The sequence below is a fragment of the Anopheles coustani genome, chromosome X (genome assembly GCF_943734705.1).
Source record: "Anopheles coustani chromosome X, idAnoCousDA_361_x.2, whole genome shotgun sequence".
Lineage (NCBI taxonomy): Eukaryota > Metazoa > Arthropoda > Insecta > Diptera > Culicidae > Anopheles > Anopheles coustani.
Genome location: NC_071290.1, coordinates 11,284,784 through 11,301,520, shown reverse-complemented (window position 1 = coordinate 11,301,520; position 16,737 = coordinate 11,284,784). Strand labels below are relative to the sequence as shown.

Here is a 16,737-nt window from a genome sequence, read left to right as displayed (position 1 = left end):
CGTGGCGTGGCGATACACTGTACAGCTGCGTGTTAACACTGCGCGCACCAAAACGGAAGGAGATCGACTGCCTGCTGCTGCCTACTCCAACGAAACCTCGCCTGTGTAACGCTGGCTTGTGTGCGTGTGTAGGTGTGTGTGTGTGCGTGCGTGTGGGTGTGGGTGTGATTAGTAGTGTGAGGCTTACCACTCCCCCCCTCCACCCACTCAACCCTACCCGGGAAGATCGAAAAGGGAGGTCGAGTGTGGTGCCCGTTCAACAGGCTTCCGGAAGTTCCGGTTGCGCAGACCCTGTCATCCGAAAGCCTTGAAAGTCTAGAGCATCGCGACCAGAGAGGGCTTTCTTAGGAGGAGTTTGCCCATGCGCCCGTACCCAATCAACGATCGCGTACCGTGACCTGTCTGAGCCACGCATCAAACGTTACAATCAACCGAAGGTCGAGATCCAAACAACAGAGACGTCGCAGACCCGCATCTCCCCCCGGACCGGAGTTCCCCGTGTGTGTGTGTGCCCGTGCTCGCGTGTGTGTGTGTGTACTAGAGTGTGCGTAAGCGAAAAGCGATGGGCTCGTTTCCGGAGGTGGTGGAGCTGAACGTCGGCGGTACACCGTACGTTGCCAGCCTGAAGACGCTGCTGGCGGAGGAGGGCTCCTGGCTGCAGGAGACGTTCGGCGGCGTGAGCGCCCCGTCCGACCTGCCCGTCGACTCCCGAGGCCGCATCTTCATCGATCGCGACGGGTCGCTGTTCCGGCACGTGCTGGACTACCTGCGAGATCCGGTGCGCTACGCCCTCCCGGTGGGCTTCCTCGAGCGCGACCGGCTGCGCAAGGAGGCCGACTTCTTCCGGCTGGCCGGGCTGCAGGAGCTGCTGGTGAAGATGGCGCCCGGCTGCATCACCGTCGGCTACCGTGGCAGCTTCCAGTTCGGCCGCGACGGCCTGGCCGACGTCAAGTTCCGGAAGATCACGCGCCTGCTCGTGCACGGGCGGGTCGCCCTGTGCCGGGAGGTGTTCGGCGACACGCTGAACGAGTCGCGCGACCCGGACCACGGCGGCTCCGACCGCTACACGGCCCGCTTCTTCCTCAAGCACGTGTTCATCGAGCAGGCGTTCGACATGCTGCAGGAGCAGGGCTTCCGGCTCGTCGGCAGCTGCGGCTCCGGCACGGCTGGCTCGGTCTCCGAGAACCTCAAGCCGGGCGTCGACACGGAGGAGAACCGCTGGAACCACTACAACGAGTTCGTGTTCGTGCGCGACTAAGCGAACGATGCAGCACCAACACCTCCTCCGTGGAGCACCACCTTTCCACCCTTGCAACCTATGAGGTGAGACTCCCAACCAAACCTCTCGCATCACGCAACATGATCTCCTATCCAAATCGGTTAGGTTTTTCCATAGCGGAAGTTCTGGTACTGGCTAAAACCCTTCTCTGGAGTTCTCTCTGATCTACAGGGATCCAAGGGAAACCTTATCTATAGGGTCTACTAATATTAATCTTCGCTAATCTCCCTAAACGGTTCCAACAAGTGGTTGAGTTCACGATCCTCACGAAAAAAGTCTTAGTCTCGATTTAAGTATTAGGTAGAGAAAGCCTGTCTGACCATCTTTATCGTCCACACAGTTCTGATAAAATGTCAGTCTATTCTCATTCAATCAAGAGAGTGTCCATAGCGCAGCGGTAGCGCGAAGAAACACCACGCCAGAGGTATGGGATCGAATCTCGAGACTGACGCACCCTGTGGTTTTTATAGAGAACGGCTACCGATCTATTATACACCGTCTTTCAGTCACAGTAAACTCTCTTCGGAGAGGAGACCTAGTCCCATTTTGGGGATGTTGTGTAACTTTAAATAGACGGCCATATAGACGTCGCGCTTGTCATAATATCATCGAAGATGGATCTTTTCGCACGTTCAGTTAACACGCAGTATCTTATTTTCTGATTGCCCCAGCTGTCATTAGTTCCAAAAAGTTGTTGTCCCAAAAAGATATATAAATACAACATAAAAGATATGTTAATTATGAGAACCAATTCCTTGGGATGCTTAGATTTTGGTAAGTCGTCGAAAACCGGCGGTAAAATAATTTTGGTAAACAAATTTCGCCAAAATTTGTTGTACTAAAAAGTGTGCTAAAATGCTTTTAAACGCAACAAAAAAAAAAAAAGTCTGAGTCTTGCTTCAAGAAATAGGCAAAACATTTCCCTCAAAACCACATATTTTTTTGACAGCACCTTCTACTGATTTCCTAAATCTTTATCAGCAAAGGAAATCTGGTATCATGTAACGTAATAGCCAAACCAATGAGTTAAAATATGAAATATTTACAGAAAGCATTGTTGGAATGATACGTCCAACTTTTCATTGACAGTAAAAACTTCAAGGCAATCGCAAGAAGTTTAGTTGAGTAAAAAAATAAAACTATTTTAAAACAAAGTTTTATATAATTTGGTGTAAGTTTGAACCACCGTTATGAACGCGCCACATTTAACAAGACACTGCTGAAATGACGCTTGGTGTCCCGTAGTTCGAGAGTAGAATTTTATAAGCGGGATTTTAAAGTAACTTTAACTTTCCAATTAACATTTCAAACAGATTATTTTACAACTTTCTGTCTATGAAAAGAATAAAAACCAACAAAATCGAACAGCGAGATGCACAGCTATGTGAAAACACGTTATGCAAAACGTACGTAGAATGTGAAGATATTACTCCGAAATGGCAGCATCAGCGAAAATTGAATTCAACCTTCAAGTCAGGCAAAACTAAACCGAAAACGAAAGCGCGAAAGGAGGGAAAGCAAAAAAAAACCCGGGGAGGAAAACAGCGCAACCAAACGAGGAAAGCAAGACGAAACTCAACCGAGATCACAATCCACCCTCGCCCTGGAAATGCGAATTTGATGCGCGCACACCCGAACCGAATGAATGAATAATGGAAATGGCTATGGTCGCCACCATCCGTTTGCTCGTTGCCGCCCCCGGCACCAACCCACCCCCACCACCATCCCCATCGAGTTGCCTGCCAAAATCTGACGTTCGGGCGCTGGAGTGGAGGCCTAGTGGGCACGCGCACTCGATGGCCGTTGGCTTCCGCAGGCGGTTGACCCTTGGCACGCCTTACGCTTTCTGAGGGTTAGAGTGTGGGGAGGGGGGGAGGTGTAGGGTGAAGACGATCGCAAAGTAATGGAGAGGCCGGGCGAAAGGAAAGTTGCCGGAAATAATTCCCCACCAGCCGGGAACCGTCGACCTCGGCATCTTCAGGCCCGAAACTTTTCTCTCCCGCCGTATTTTCATGTTTTCTGCCTCCATTCCTTCGACACTCCATGCGCCCCATTACTCCACCACCATCCACGTTTCCGGCCTGGGAGGACATAGGGGGGAGGGAGGGAAAGGAGGAGTATAAGCTGAGATTTTCGACCCGAAACAGCCTCCTCGGTAGTGGGAAGCGAATCCGATGCTCGCATCATGGACTGATAAAGCAACGAAACGTTGCAGTAGATGCAATAAAACATCGCAAAGGCAAGGGCTAAGGCATACAAACGAAAGAATCGAGGCCAGCACGGTACTTCCCACAAGGATAATCGATTTCACATGTTTGTGTCTCCCCTTCGCGGTGGTTTCCTTTCTCTTACGCGCTCCATCACTTTTTCCATCTCAAGTTACTTTAAAACAACTTTTTAATTTGTCTTCTTTTACGCGTGAGTTAACTTCTCCATAGTTCCACTGCTTATATTGTTTCAGTTTTCGTTTCTAACTTGCTTGTTTCTATTGTTTCAGCTTTCGTTTCGTTCACTTTGGATATCAAAACTCCTCTAATTTATTTTCTACATTCAACTGTCTCACACCTTCGGTAAATGTGCTCAAGTGTAACACATTCTCATTTAATGGTTAGATCTTCTGCTATCGTTCGTAAGTTTAGATATTCTGCAATGCAAAACAAGAAAGAAAGTGTGTTTTAATTGGTATTCCAAACAAAATAGCAAATACAAATAGAGGATAACTTTTTTTTAGTTGTTTGTCAACGTAATCATGGACGATATTAAAGACGCGCAAGTGAATCTGATCCAGTTTGCCGTTCCTATTTACAAATACTTTTAGAAGTAAAACATTGCAAAAGGAACTATTTGTTGTATAAAAAGCGTTGTTGTTAAACAACATACTCAAAAAATAAACATACAACAAATAACAAATGAACTTCGAGTGCATTTCGAATGAATTTTGTTCAGAAATAAGAGTACAACATTGCATAAGGAACAGTTTGTCGTCAAAACATCATTGCTATTGTATCAAGAGATGAAGTAAAAACAAAACAGCAAATAACAATTAACCTTCGAGCATTTTTCTAATAAGTTTGTCCAGAATTCAGAGTACTTGCTATAAATATCGGAGTAAGAAACGTCACTCGATGCTGCGAGGCTTTTCATTTCCTTTTCTGGTTTTAGGTTTGGGTACGGAAAAGCTTGTCCCTCGATTGTGCCCAACTTAATCTTCAACAGAGATGATTTAAGGGAAATAAAAAAAAAGGGAGCAAGTGTGCTGCACAGTGGTTCACACTGACGGATGCATACCCTCGGGGGAGCTGTTTTTAATATAGATTTTTGCAGTAACCGATTTCCATGAACTATACAAAATACACACAAACACACATATGCTGTTTACTGCTGAACGTGTGCTCTGGTTTTAATGTGAGGATGCTATGAACCGCCATTTTTTTTTTCATTGTGTTTCTCTTTTTTCCTACCTTCCCTTTCATATACCACTCCCCCTCCAGGCATCTATTCATGCAGGAAGATTTACTTGAAAAGCGTTGAAAAATCACCACCACAGCTCTCCCCCCTTCCTTCGGCGTCCAAGAGAAGGGAAGGAAAAACCCCAACGAAGACCCCGAGGTCACCATCATTATAGTTGAAAATTAAGGTCACGGTCGACTTTTCCTGTTTCGCCACACCCCTCCCATAAGCTCTGGTGACTAACCCCATCAACCCTGCGCCGCACCACCCACCAAACAACCCGCTCCTCCTCCGTCGTTCATTTGCAGTAATGGAAGATAAAAAGGTCCCGGCTGTTGTTTTTTTCTTTTCACCGGGCACAAACTCGCCCGGGTTGTTAATCCCAGGCCGAAAAGGGAAGACATTTTGAAAAACTGTGCCTTTGTGGTGGGGGGGGAGAGAAAAATAGAGAGAAGAAAAAAGGGTACCGACGCAATACGGATGAAAAATGAACGCTTACGTTCGGTCGAATGATTGAGTCGAACCGTTTTCCAGCCGAAACTCGGTTTCCTCCCCCCCCGGTGTTTGATACATTCGAGCCCTTTTTTCGGGTGGAGGAAGGGGAGAGGGAGAAGGGGGGTTTCTGATAAATGTTTTAGCTTTTCGTTTTTAGCTGTCATCCACTAAGCTGTTCCCTTGTTTCCTCTTCAGGTTCGATCATCATCTAACAATCAATTCGCTCCCTTAAGCTGTTGTCGCTTGTTCGTGTTTTTCATTTCTTTATTTTGTCCGTTGTTCAGTTTCCTCCCCCGGAGTGAACCTCGTTCCCTCAACATCAAACTATCATTTGAGCATCATTAACAAACTGTTTGACATCCCTTTTTTCTCGCTATTCCTATTTGTTACAGGCAGACACTCTCCCGGACTCAGGACACGAACGGACACAACCAGGACGATGCAGGCCAACCGAGCGCCCGGAGGCAAACGCAGATGCAAGCCTTGGATGGCCTTCCTTTCCTTCCGACCCCCGACCCCCGGCCCCAACGTTGGCAAGCGAACGCGAGCGAGCGAAGGCGTGCGATCGAGGTGAATTTGACGATTCGAACTTTTGCAGCCCCTTAAAGTTGGTCCCACTTGAATTGATCTCGGGCGCCCGAAGCTAGAAGGCGAAGGAGGAAGCATATTTCTCGCAGATGGCAGATGGGTTCCGGCCACACGCCGGAGGGTAGGGAGGATTTTTGCGTTCGAACAAAAACAACCACCGGGCTAGCGAACAACAAGCTCACCCAACTCCCACCAATAACCAGGCTAGTACGTACTATTTCCCCCCCACCTTTATGCAAATACCAATACCAAACAGTTTGTAGTCGACTGACGAGAATCCGAAGCCGCACAAAGTACCAATCGGGGAAAAAAACAATCATTTGCTGGCCCGAAACCCACCGACAATTAGGAGCAGCACCAAACACTAGACAAACCGTTCGCTGGACAACGGTCTCTTTACACCGATCGAACCGGAATACGTGGACGTGAATGGTGTGGGAGTTTTCATGAGTTTTCCCACACAAAAATACAAAACAGTTACAGCGCAGAGAAACGCAAGAAAGCAAGCGGAAAAACACGCACACAATTAGAACCCCCGGTAAAGGGAACAATCGACATGTCATCAATCATTAGAAAACATAACCAAACCAGCATACCAGATGGAAGTATGACGATGTTGGCAACAATTTGTCAAGGGTGATTGTTAATTATTTTTCTTCCCGCCGATGTGGACATAGGCGCACGGTTTGGGATTTTCCAGGCTAGGAAAACTGCAAAGGAAAAGCTCGAAGGAAGTAATGAAAGCGATTGAATAATTATAAAACACAGAAGGAAAGTAAAATGTAAAACAAAAGGCGAATTTATTCCACATCACGATATTCATGTCCCAGAGATACTTTAAACTCAGCAAGCAAGAAGCAAGCATCCATGGACAAAGTGTTTAATTAATTCAATCAATTGGTATATTGGTTCACACTCCGCTTGACAATTCTTCCCAAAAACCTTCAATAATTCACTCTGTGTGAACAGGAGTTGACGTTATAGATGAAAATTTACGAAAACTTTTCTGTAAACCAATCTGTTTATTGGAGATACACATTATGAAAGTTGTATCACTCAATGCTAAACCCAAGGTTCAGCTAGTATTTAATACAGGATACTTGTTTTTTGCAGAATCGACACAATATTTTGCACATTTAGGTGAATTGTAATCCATGTTTACCAATTGAGGGATGGACTGGCTGATAATGCAATTTTTCATAGGCCACCAATCGGTTGCCTGACAGTAGCAACGTCATGTAGCGTAGGCCTCTCATAAGCCGATGCCATCACCCGGTAGATTTTTATGAAGATGTACACATCACGTCTGCTCCGCTCAATCGTCCTAAGTGCTGCTGGTAGCGGCACAATGCCCACCCCCTACAAACATATAGACACGAGACCGAACATCCATACCGGACGGAGCGCACAAATGGCTCGGTGAGATTAATGTATTTCCAATGACGACGCCGACGAACGACGATATCGACACGACGCAATAACACGTCCGCCGAAGGAAGCGGGGTTTTGGAAAGTGGTGTCGCCAACCCAGGGGGGGAGGACACAACTGTCAAGTAATGACAAGTTTATGGCCAAAACCGTAGCACACCGGCACCACTAGTGAGAGAAAAAAGTGTGTTAGTAAAAAGGGAATGGACACTCCATAACTTTTTACCATTTCATAAACACACGAACACACAAACATCCACACAAACACACAGGAAACAGGACGACACGATGTTGATGACACGGAAACGAAACAAACACATTTAAGAAAAAAAAACATACTTGAAGCGGGTAGAAGCGGGTAGCAAAAAAGCAGTCATGATTAAGAAGTATCTAGAATTTAAAGGAATCGAAAAAAGAAAACGTAAGAAAGAATCAACTTGCAGCCGTTTAAAAAAAAATAAAGAAGAAAAAAAAAGTCAACCAGTGGGAGCACAAGATAAAAACTTTAAGATTATGAAGAAAAAAACAACCACAGTGAGATAGAAACAAGAAATTAAGCTTAAAGATGAATAAACATAGTGTAGTAGAGCGGTAGAGCGGTGGAGCAAAACCTGCGGAAACAAGCAAAACCAACCACAATAGAAGGAAAAAGCAACAACCCATTATCAATGTATGAATCTATTTAAAAAGGAAACTAATAATAATATCAAAAAACTTAAAACACGGGGAACACGAGGAATGAGGAAAGCAAAAGCCAACCAAAGCATCACCAATACGAAGGAGTGTTGTTCAGTTTTCGGGCAGTACCCGAAGAAAGAAAAAGTCCGTGCGTGGAAAACTCGCCGGTGAAAAACAATACCAAGCAGATATATTAATGCAGCAAGCTGAAACGAGGGACGGAAAAGAGTAAATGAACACATGCACACAGTATAAGGCCGGAGTTTGGTGAAAAGCGGAACACGCCGTTGGAATGTTTGCGTCGCACAATGGGGTCGAGGGGTTTTTTTTTTGTTGTGTACGGTGAACGGAAAATTCACCAACTTCCAGTTGCGCGAGTCGCACTCGGGGGAGGGGGGCTGAGATGGAAAACGGGAAAACACGACGGGTGCGGAAAAATCGATACGCTCCGTGCGCTGCCCGGACTTTCGGAAGTGCACGGGAAAAGCGAACGTATTTTGATCGTGCGCTCGCTCGGGAGTGAATTTGTTCCGCCTCGAAGATGTAGCAAAATGTGGATGCGAGGGAGATGGGGGAGGGACGGCAACCAGTCGCGGAATTATGACGAAGAGCAGACGAATGTGCTCCGGTTCGCGCGCGCGGATAAAAATAGCGCCCGGCGTCAAGATGAAAAGATGCGATGGGAGGGAGAAAACGGGCACCGGTGCGGGAAAAGGCAGAAGTCAAATGTAGCGAATTATTTACGGCTTTCCGATGGAAACGGGTCGTGGTTTGGTCGTGGAGGGCCGTGGGAGAGGCGACCCCAGCGAAGAAAGGGGGAGGCGGCACATAAACATAAACATATAAAATTTAATCGCGGATCGTGCAAAACCGTGCCACGCTTCGCTTACTTTGGAAGGATTTTTGCGAGAACATGAGATCGGTTTTATGAACGATAGGATTTTTGTCAGCCCCCCCCCCTCCCCCTCGCACCTCTACCCCCCACCATCCACCCTTTAACCCACTCAGTGTTGGTAGAATAGTTTTCCGACCATCGATTGAAAACTGAACGCGCGCGATGAGGAAAGGAAAGCCCTACCCGTTCACTTACACACCCGCTGTCCTCGCGGTCAAGTGGAAAAACATACCCCAAACCCTCGCTTTTGATCTGCATCGATGGAAAAGCGGGCGATGGTACGCTTTGATCTGCCATCTTCGATCCGATCGCGGGTTTTTCTTCTCCCGAATTTGCGCTGCAGTAAACAGTTATATTTTTATAGCCCACTTTCTTCGGAAAATGGGTTTCGGAAACCACGTGCAACCACGTCTCCGTGGCACGGTACCAGGAAAAGTGTTGTTTTTGACCCGCGTATCAACATCTGCTGGTTTTGAAAGGTTTGAACGATCGCCTTGAGCAAATTTTCAAACGGTCTCCCGCTGGGCAACCGAATGCTTCAATCCATGTGTGAAACCGGTGTGACTGTGAAAACCACACACGTACGGTTGAAACCCGCCCCCAGCCGGGAAGCATTTTCCACTCTCAGCGGGGACGCACGGAAAACCCAATCGTGGGAACGCAACGCATCACCGTGCGCGATGAAACCGGGCATGCCGGCAAGATATCAAAACAAATCATGAAAAGCGAAACAGTTTAATTACACCACGATTCGAAGAAAGAGAAAATGGCGGGGGGGGAAGGAAAATTCGTGGGGTGGTGAAAACTCGAATGGAAAAAAACGCGGGGTTATGTGTGAAAAAAATTTCGAAAGAAATCAACCGAAAGGCGATCAAGATGACGATGATGACGATGATGATGCTGCGGCAGATGGTACTTCACATATAACTACTACTACCACTACTACAACTACAACTAATAAACTACCAGTGCTACTATTAAATGGTAATGGTAAGACAAAATTATACTTGTCACAATAAAACGGTATCCGCCACACGGAAGGGTGTGCTGAACGAGAACGAGCGACGGTAGTAACGATGGGTGAAAGGGAAGAGAAAAAAAATTTAAAAATTTACCGATAAGAAATCCCAACAAATCCAGAACTTAGTAGTGAGAAAGAAAAATGCAACATGCATGAGAATAATAATATTAGAGGTAATAATAATTATAACATAAATATAATAAATGACAAAAGAAAGAAAACTCAAACAAAATGATCATTGAAATATATCTCTAACCAGACGTAAGTTAAGGGTGGGTAATGCAAGTTATAAACCAAAAACCAAGCAGGCAAAGCGAAAGCAAAGGAAAAGAATGGTAAATCAGTGGCCGACGATGGGAAAACGGCACGGAAAAGCACCGGTAAGCGAAACGGAACGAGTGTATGAAGCGCAAATGTTGTGTTTCGCGGTGGAAGTGGATTGGAATGCGTTTTGGGAAACACGACGATCGGAATGGAACCCCGGGTGTTTCTAAAACAACCCGAAATGAGTACGATGTGCAAGAAGATTCTAACCGGACATGGAGATGATGAAACAAAGTGAGAAGCGAAAAAAACAAGCGCACGATAAATAAATCAACCAATGGAAAATGGAACGAACTGTAGGCTGAACTGGGTGAAGTGAAAAGATCTCGAACCAGGTAAAAATAAAAACAAAACAAAACCACGGAAAAAAATGTCTTTTAGTTGTTTGGGAAGTGCGAAAGAGGGGTGTTTGTGTTTGTGTGTGCGTGTATGTGTGGTGGGAAAGCAACGAAAGAACAGTCCGAAATCCCATACGCGGTGCATTAACTTTTTCGAGCTCTCAATCCGACGGCGGAACGAGCCCTCGCCGCCGAACAACTCATTAATCATCCGAATCTGAGCCATCTGACAGCATCGTGCCGGAAACAGGGATGCACGCGCAACAGGACGTTGAGGGAAGCGGTTTGCTACCAACAGGCGAGCAACAGGCGTCTTCAGGCAGCTCGGTGGAACCGGTCTCCTTTATCGAAACGCAACCAGCTGTCATGGTTTATGCAAAGGGCGAGCGTCTATCGGTAAGTCGTACGAGGATGGTCGGCCCTCTCGTACAGGTGATGGTCCCGTCTCATTTGGGATTCGAACCGTAACCTCTTACAACGACAACGTCAATGCGTCACCTAACTAACTTAACCGTTTGACGAGAGTTTGTAATCCTCTTTAAGGCTCAGCTAAATCTTGGAAGCTACGCTCAATCTATATAGCTCCATTCCGATCACGAGTTTGCCACGCCTGTTTACCACATCCGACTTTCCTTTCGTTACAATGAGTATTTTACAGAAAAAAAAGTTACCAAACCCTTCGAATTGCACTTCCCAGGATGGTCCTCTGTCGATGATTCTTTTTCGATATTTCTTAACGAACCAGTTTGGGGGTCTGGTTTGGAAGGAGTTTGAGGCACTATCCCTACCGCAAAGCCAATATGTGATGTACCACAGGCTACGCACACAAGCGCACGCTCCGAGCGAACGACTTCTTCAATTTGCATGGAAATGAGCAAGCCGTCGTTTGGAGCTGGAATGCTTTCGGTCGTCACACGTTCGCGAAACGATGGTTGGTTGGAGTGAACAATGCGAAAGGGAAAGGGAGATATCAAAAGGAAAGAGAGAGAGAGAGAGAGAGAGAGAGAGAGAGAGAGAGAGCAGAAGAGTCAGGAGTGTAGGAGGTGGGCCTGAAACGTACAGATGAAGTTAGCCCACCGGAGGGAGGAACTTTGGGTCTGCGGGGACTTCCTGTCACGGCGGAACCTCATCAGGAGCTCATCAAACATGACAGCTCCACGGGCACGGTCTGACATATATGCGAACGAGTACATCGAATTTTCCCATCGCATCATCAAACCAAAGCGCACACACACACACACACACACATGAACACTCATATATGTCCATGGAGCGACAGCACCGAATGGGGCATGACTGACAAAGTGGTCCTCGAAAGTGGGCACCGAGGGGGGGGGATCGAGTATCACGGCAGCAGCCTGGTGTGCCGCTCGTCCCGAAAGGTGAGCTCTTATTTATTACCCACGATGCAACGGACCCTGGAGGGCAACGGGGTTGGAGCGTCGTCGGGTCACTAACATGCTGATGACAATAGGTCCTTGTCGATGCGAGCGGCTGAATCTCCTCGGAAAGGTTCGCGGCAACGGTCCACCGAACAGACATATGACATCGAGGTGCAGGCCGTACGCTGCGCGAACCGGAACATAAATGCGGCCTGTGACATCCACCAGGTCTTGACACAGCTGCTGCCAGCAAAAAACAAAACAGCACATCACATCCAAACACACACACACACCGAGAGTAAGGTGGAGAACAAATGGGAGCTAGCGATAGAACTGGTTTGAAATGTTCAACTAAGTTGACCGGTTTAGCAAAGAACGAATATACATGGTTACCTTTTAAAAGTCCTCTACGATTATAGTTAATTTTAGAAATTAGTAAATGGAAAAATGTTAAACCAATGAAACGGATATTGAAACGTAAAGGATATTTAAGGTCATCATGAGATAAAGACGTGATCTCAACTTACTCGACCTGTCAAACTTTCATATAAAAAGTAAACAACACATTGGAACAGCGAAAAACCTCCATACCGCCTCGAGGCAACGCTACAAAACGACGCGTCAAAGCTCCGCGCGTTTACGAAACGACGTGGACTTAATTCTTGTTTACTTTTTGGACGGAGTTTTGACAGTTCGCACCGAGAAGCTGACAGATTGTGTCGGTTATTCGCCATTTTTTTTAAATGCAGTGACTAGATACACCTGTGTGGTTACACAAGTCAAGTTCGCGAGTCGCCAACGCTCATCGAGCACTGTTGCCCCAGCCTACTCTAAGCACTGCTGCAACGCAATACGACTCAACGTGACCCAAAAACTGCTCCGGTTCGCTTTGATTGCAGGTAGGGCTTTAAGGATTCCACGCTGCCCGGTTCGACAACCGTCGAGGACGCATGTGTGTGCACGGTGCCCATCACGGTGATTGTGATGGAGTGTGAATTCAATTTTGACAAGCCCGGTCAAGTTTCATCTCCCGTGTTGCTTCATCAGACGCTGATTTTGGCCATTTATTTTTTTTTTCTTCTTCTATCTAGGTATGTGAGTGCGCGTGTGTTATTACTAATAAACCAGAAGTACGGTTGGATGGATGTGAAAATACAATTTCCTAGATTGCTACCGGTCATATTTCTACACGACAAACACCGGAGGAGCATCTTGGATTGGTAGAACAATGTGGGAATGGATAACAGGAGAAGCAGAGAAGCAAGTAAACTAACAATGTCTAGCATGAAAACAACGCTACAATGCCAAGTTCTAACAGGCGGAAATCCCTCAAGCTACTTCGTTGCATGCTGCACCTGGATGTGATTCATTGAGGTCTGGTATTCCTGTGTCAAACTAGTCAAACTCAAGCCACTATCCGTCGTCGATGTCGTGGCTCTCTCGTTATGCTTTTGGCTATGTTTCTTCTTTATCCAACCGGTGTGGTATTAGGTTCGCAAGTCGTTAAATGGCAACACTGAGAAGGCCGTGCCACAAGGTTGGGCATCGGATTTGGGAAGTCGTGAAACGTAGGACCTGATGCGCCGTTTGGCACAGAGTACACCTTGTTTGACCGGAGAATAGGTGCAGCATTATCAAACTGACGTGTAGTGAACCTAGATCGGCCATAGTAGCTTCTGGCAGCCTGCAGCAAAAGGGACCTATGATGGCAAGGATGTAACGGGCTCCGACCTGGGCAGAACAACTTTCCGTGGGGGTTTGTTTTTCTGCCATCATCGCAAAACAACACCTTAAAACGAGTGTACTCTAAACATTCGATCAACAGGCAACGTTCCACGACCCACGGTAACCTCCGGTCGCTCAGTGCATGGCGTGACTGTTCATTGGAAAGCACCGAAAACCGACTCGCGAGTGAGTGGGAACAGTGAGGCATCGTCGAAGCAAGAAAGAGTATCATTCCGTTCTATACCGAGTGCTTTGGGAGATAAGAACATACCATGACGTGCTGTGCTAGAACAACAACCTCGCGAAAATATGTTGTTTGCAGGCAGCTGTAACTGGACGTGGCCTGTCAAAGGCAGTCGCTGGTAGAATTGTCTGCAGCTGTACCATCTTCCAAGGGATTTAGAATGCTTTCACACGGAGCGATTGTATGTTGTTTACGTACTCACTCTCTCAAGAGATCACACTAGATCACGCACAAACACCAACCACACGATTCAAACCAACACTGTTCGGTCGATAGAAAGCCGACTTCCGAATGCGGTTTAATCTGACGCGCGTCATTACAAACCACTAACAGCTAGATTCGCAACCGTCAGTCACAATCTCGTTTCCGAGATGTTTACTTGTTTGCTTGCCTCTCGAGTACGCTAGGCTTCGTAGTGCGCGTCGTCATGCCGGTCGATTCTGTCTGCAGTCTTGAAAAAGAGGCTGGAAGCGTTGTTTCGCGTGGAATTGCTCTCCGCCTGCTGAAGATCTAGTTCCTTCAACGTTTGGTGACAATAGACCTGTTAAAAGAGGTTAAAATGGGTGAAGTGTGCATCCTGTTAATCGTGTTAGCGCTAATACGATTCAGCCATGCAACGGCAACTACGACTCCTAAGGAGTCCCCCGATTCCATACTGGATCGTCTTGCAGCGATTGAGAATAGGTAAAGGCTGGAGTCGCTATAGAGTAAACATCGCAGAACTCTTCTTATTCAATTCTGACCTACTGCTGTTTCAACAGAATCTCGCTGAGGGACGAGGAGCTGGGTAAGATGCTCCAGTTGCTGATCACCAACCAGGAAGAGATGCTGAGACTGCTCCGACAGCAGGAACCGTGCTGTAGGTCCTTTGCAGCAACCGACGGAAATCAGCAGCTCAGTGGTTGGTTGAGGTTGACCGGTTATGCTCCTACGCCGGGAGATCCAAACTCGGAGGGATTCAAGAAAGCTGGCGCAGGCACGGTTGCCGACGCCCCCGCTGCCTATCGAGCTGGTCGCACCGTCGACGCGTACCCGCGCAGCTGCCGTGAGATCTCGGAAGGGATGTCCGGCGAGGAGACCATCTATCCGAATGCCGGGAAGGCTGGACCTGGGGAGCCGCTCGAGGTGTACTGCGATCAGGACTTCGAGGGCGGCGGATGGATAGTGATCCAGAACCGGTTCGATGGCTTCGTCAACTTCAACCGCAGCTGGGAGAAGTACCGGGACGGGTTCGGTGACATCGGCACCGAGTACTGGCTCGGGCTGAGCGAGATCCACCGGCTTACGGTGGCCGTCCCGACGGAGATTGCGTTCGTGGCTGAGTCGTTCCGGGGCGAGCGGCGCTGGGCGCGCTACAGTCTGTTCGAGATTGCCGACGAAGCGGACCGCTACCGGCTGAAGAAGTTGGGCGTATACTCCGGTACGCTCGGCGACGACTTTACCTACAACGAGGGCATGGAGTTCACAACGTACGACCAGGATCACGACCAGTTCAACGACGTTAACTGCGCGATCCGGACAATGTCCGGCTGGTGGCACCGTAGCTGTACCCGCATCAACTTCAACGGCCTGTACGGCAACGCGCTGGGCATCCGGTACGCCTTCTGGCACGACTGGCTCCATCTGCAGGGGCTCAAGCGCACACGCATCATGATCCGAGAGACAAAGAGGCGCCACAAGTAATCACACTCGAGCTGAGCTATCGATCTGCAATCATCTCGTATGGCGTTCAATAAATGAGGTTCCGGCCCCTTCCAATCAACCGACTGAGTAGCAATAGGCTCCAATCGATGGCAAAAACAACGATAAACCTACAACTCTCTCCATCTGAGTTTTTCTTCCCCAAATCGACATAACAAATGTACTAAGAAAGGATACCCTTCCCCACCGAATTCCACCGCCAATCCCACGCTGTCTGACGCCAGTGGGACAAACGTTAAACTCTGACGTTGCTCGCTATCAACCCCATCCGGTTCAATGCGCACTCCGAATGACCTTCCCGCTCATTAGAGCAGCGTACGTACACGTAATCTCGGCAAAGCTAGAACCACACCACGAATGTTTCTTTGTCCTCCACCTCACCGCCGTATAGTAGTCATGTGATGTCATACATGTGTGTGTGTGTGTGAGTACACCGAGCATCCAAACATGTCCCTAGCCATAGGAAACCACGTGTGAAATGGAACAACCGCAAGCCAGCAAAAATAGAGCTATCATATTTGTTATGCTCCAATTATTTTCCGCGCCTCGCCATCGTCGGGATTGTCAAGAACTACCCTGTGTATTGTGTGTGCATGTGTGTGTGTGTGTGTGTCTGTATGTGCCCAACCCCATAGTACTCTACTGCCGTCCTCCATTACTAAGACTGTGGACTGTGTATTTGTTCTACATAAGAATTCACAAAGGGACTGCACAGCAGGCGTAAAACCAAATGAGATCTGTGAATGTTCTCTTTTGTGTTGGGGTTTCCTTTTTTTTTTTGTGTTGTTGCTGTCACTCCGACCTGCCCCTCCCTTATCTCTCGCAACACTACACTAGACGAACTTCCAGCGGACCGAAAGCTGCACTACCCGGTGTTGGAAACATCATCAGCACCGACCTGACTCGGGCATTACGTTGATTATCAGCACCGTTCGGCAAGAGAGGCACACGCGCGCTGTCACATTTACTTCTTCGCCCTCTCTCGACACGCTAACGTGCCGGCAGCTCATGCAAACTTAATTTTTATTGTAATTGGAAACTTTTGTTTAAAACAAAACGCAAGCACGACCACAACGGGCCGGGAAATCAGATGTCGAGCTCTCAGGCGTGTTTTGCGGCGCAAGATGACGATGCTGGCGGGCAAATTACGTCCAGCGTGTAAGCCTTTTGGTAAGCAATCAATCGAACC

At 47.6% G+C, this 16,737-nt stretch overlaps 2 protein-coding genes across 2 annotated transcripts; both read left to right on the top strand.

Moving 5' to 3' along the window:
• Positions 1-541: 541 nt before the first annotated feature.
• On the top strand, positions 542-5,856 carry LOC131269507 (BTB/POZ domain-containing protein KCTD8). Its single transcript, XM_058271904.1, has 2 exons — positions 542-1,323; positions 5,621-5,856. The coding sequence occupies exon 1, from the start codon at positions 563-565 to the stop codon at positions 1,256-1,258; it is 696 nt and encodes a 231-aa protein (XP_058127887.1). The 5' UTR covers positions 542-562; the 3' UTR covers positions 1,259-1,323; positions 5,621-5,856.
• An 8,550-nt stretch (positions 5,857-14,406) lies between these two features.
• Positions 14,407-15,530, top strand: LOC131269086 (ficolin-3-like). The gene is made up of 2 exons (XM_058271404.1): positions 14,407-14,531; positions 14,609-15,530. Exons 1-2 carry the CDS (start codon positions 14,407-14,409, stop codon positions 15,528-15,530), a joined length of 1,047 nt encoding a protein of 348 aa, XP_058127387.1.
• Positions 15,531-16,737: the final 1,207 nt, after the last annotated feature.

Bases quoted from the DNA above. Each gene is read 5' to 3' on its own strand.
- LOC131269507 (XM_058271904.1), top strand. From the start codon at position 563: ATGGGCTCGTTTCCGGAGGTGGTGGAGCTGAACGTCGGCGGTACACCG.
- LOC131269086 (XM_058271404.1), top strand. From the start codon at position 14,407: ATGGGTGAAGTGTGCATCCTGTTAATCGTGTTAGCGCTAATACGATTC. The intron at 14,532-14,608 runs GTAAAGGCTGGA...CTGTTTCAACAG, and splicing joins CTTGCAGCGATTGAGAATAG to AATCTCGCTGAGGGACGAGG.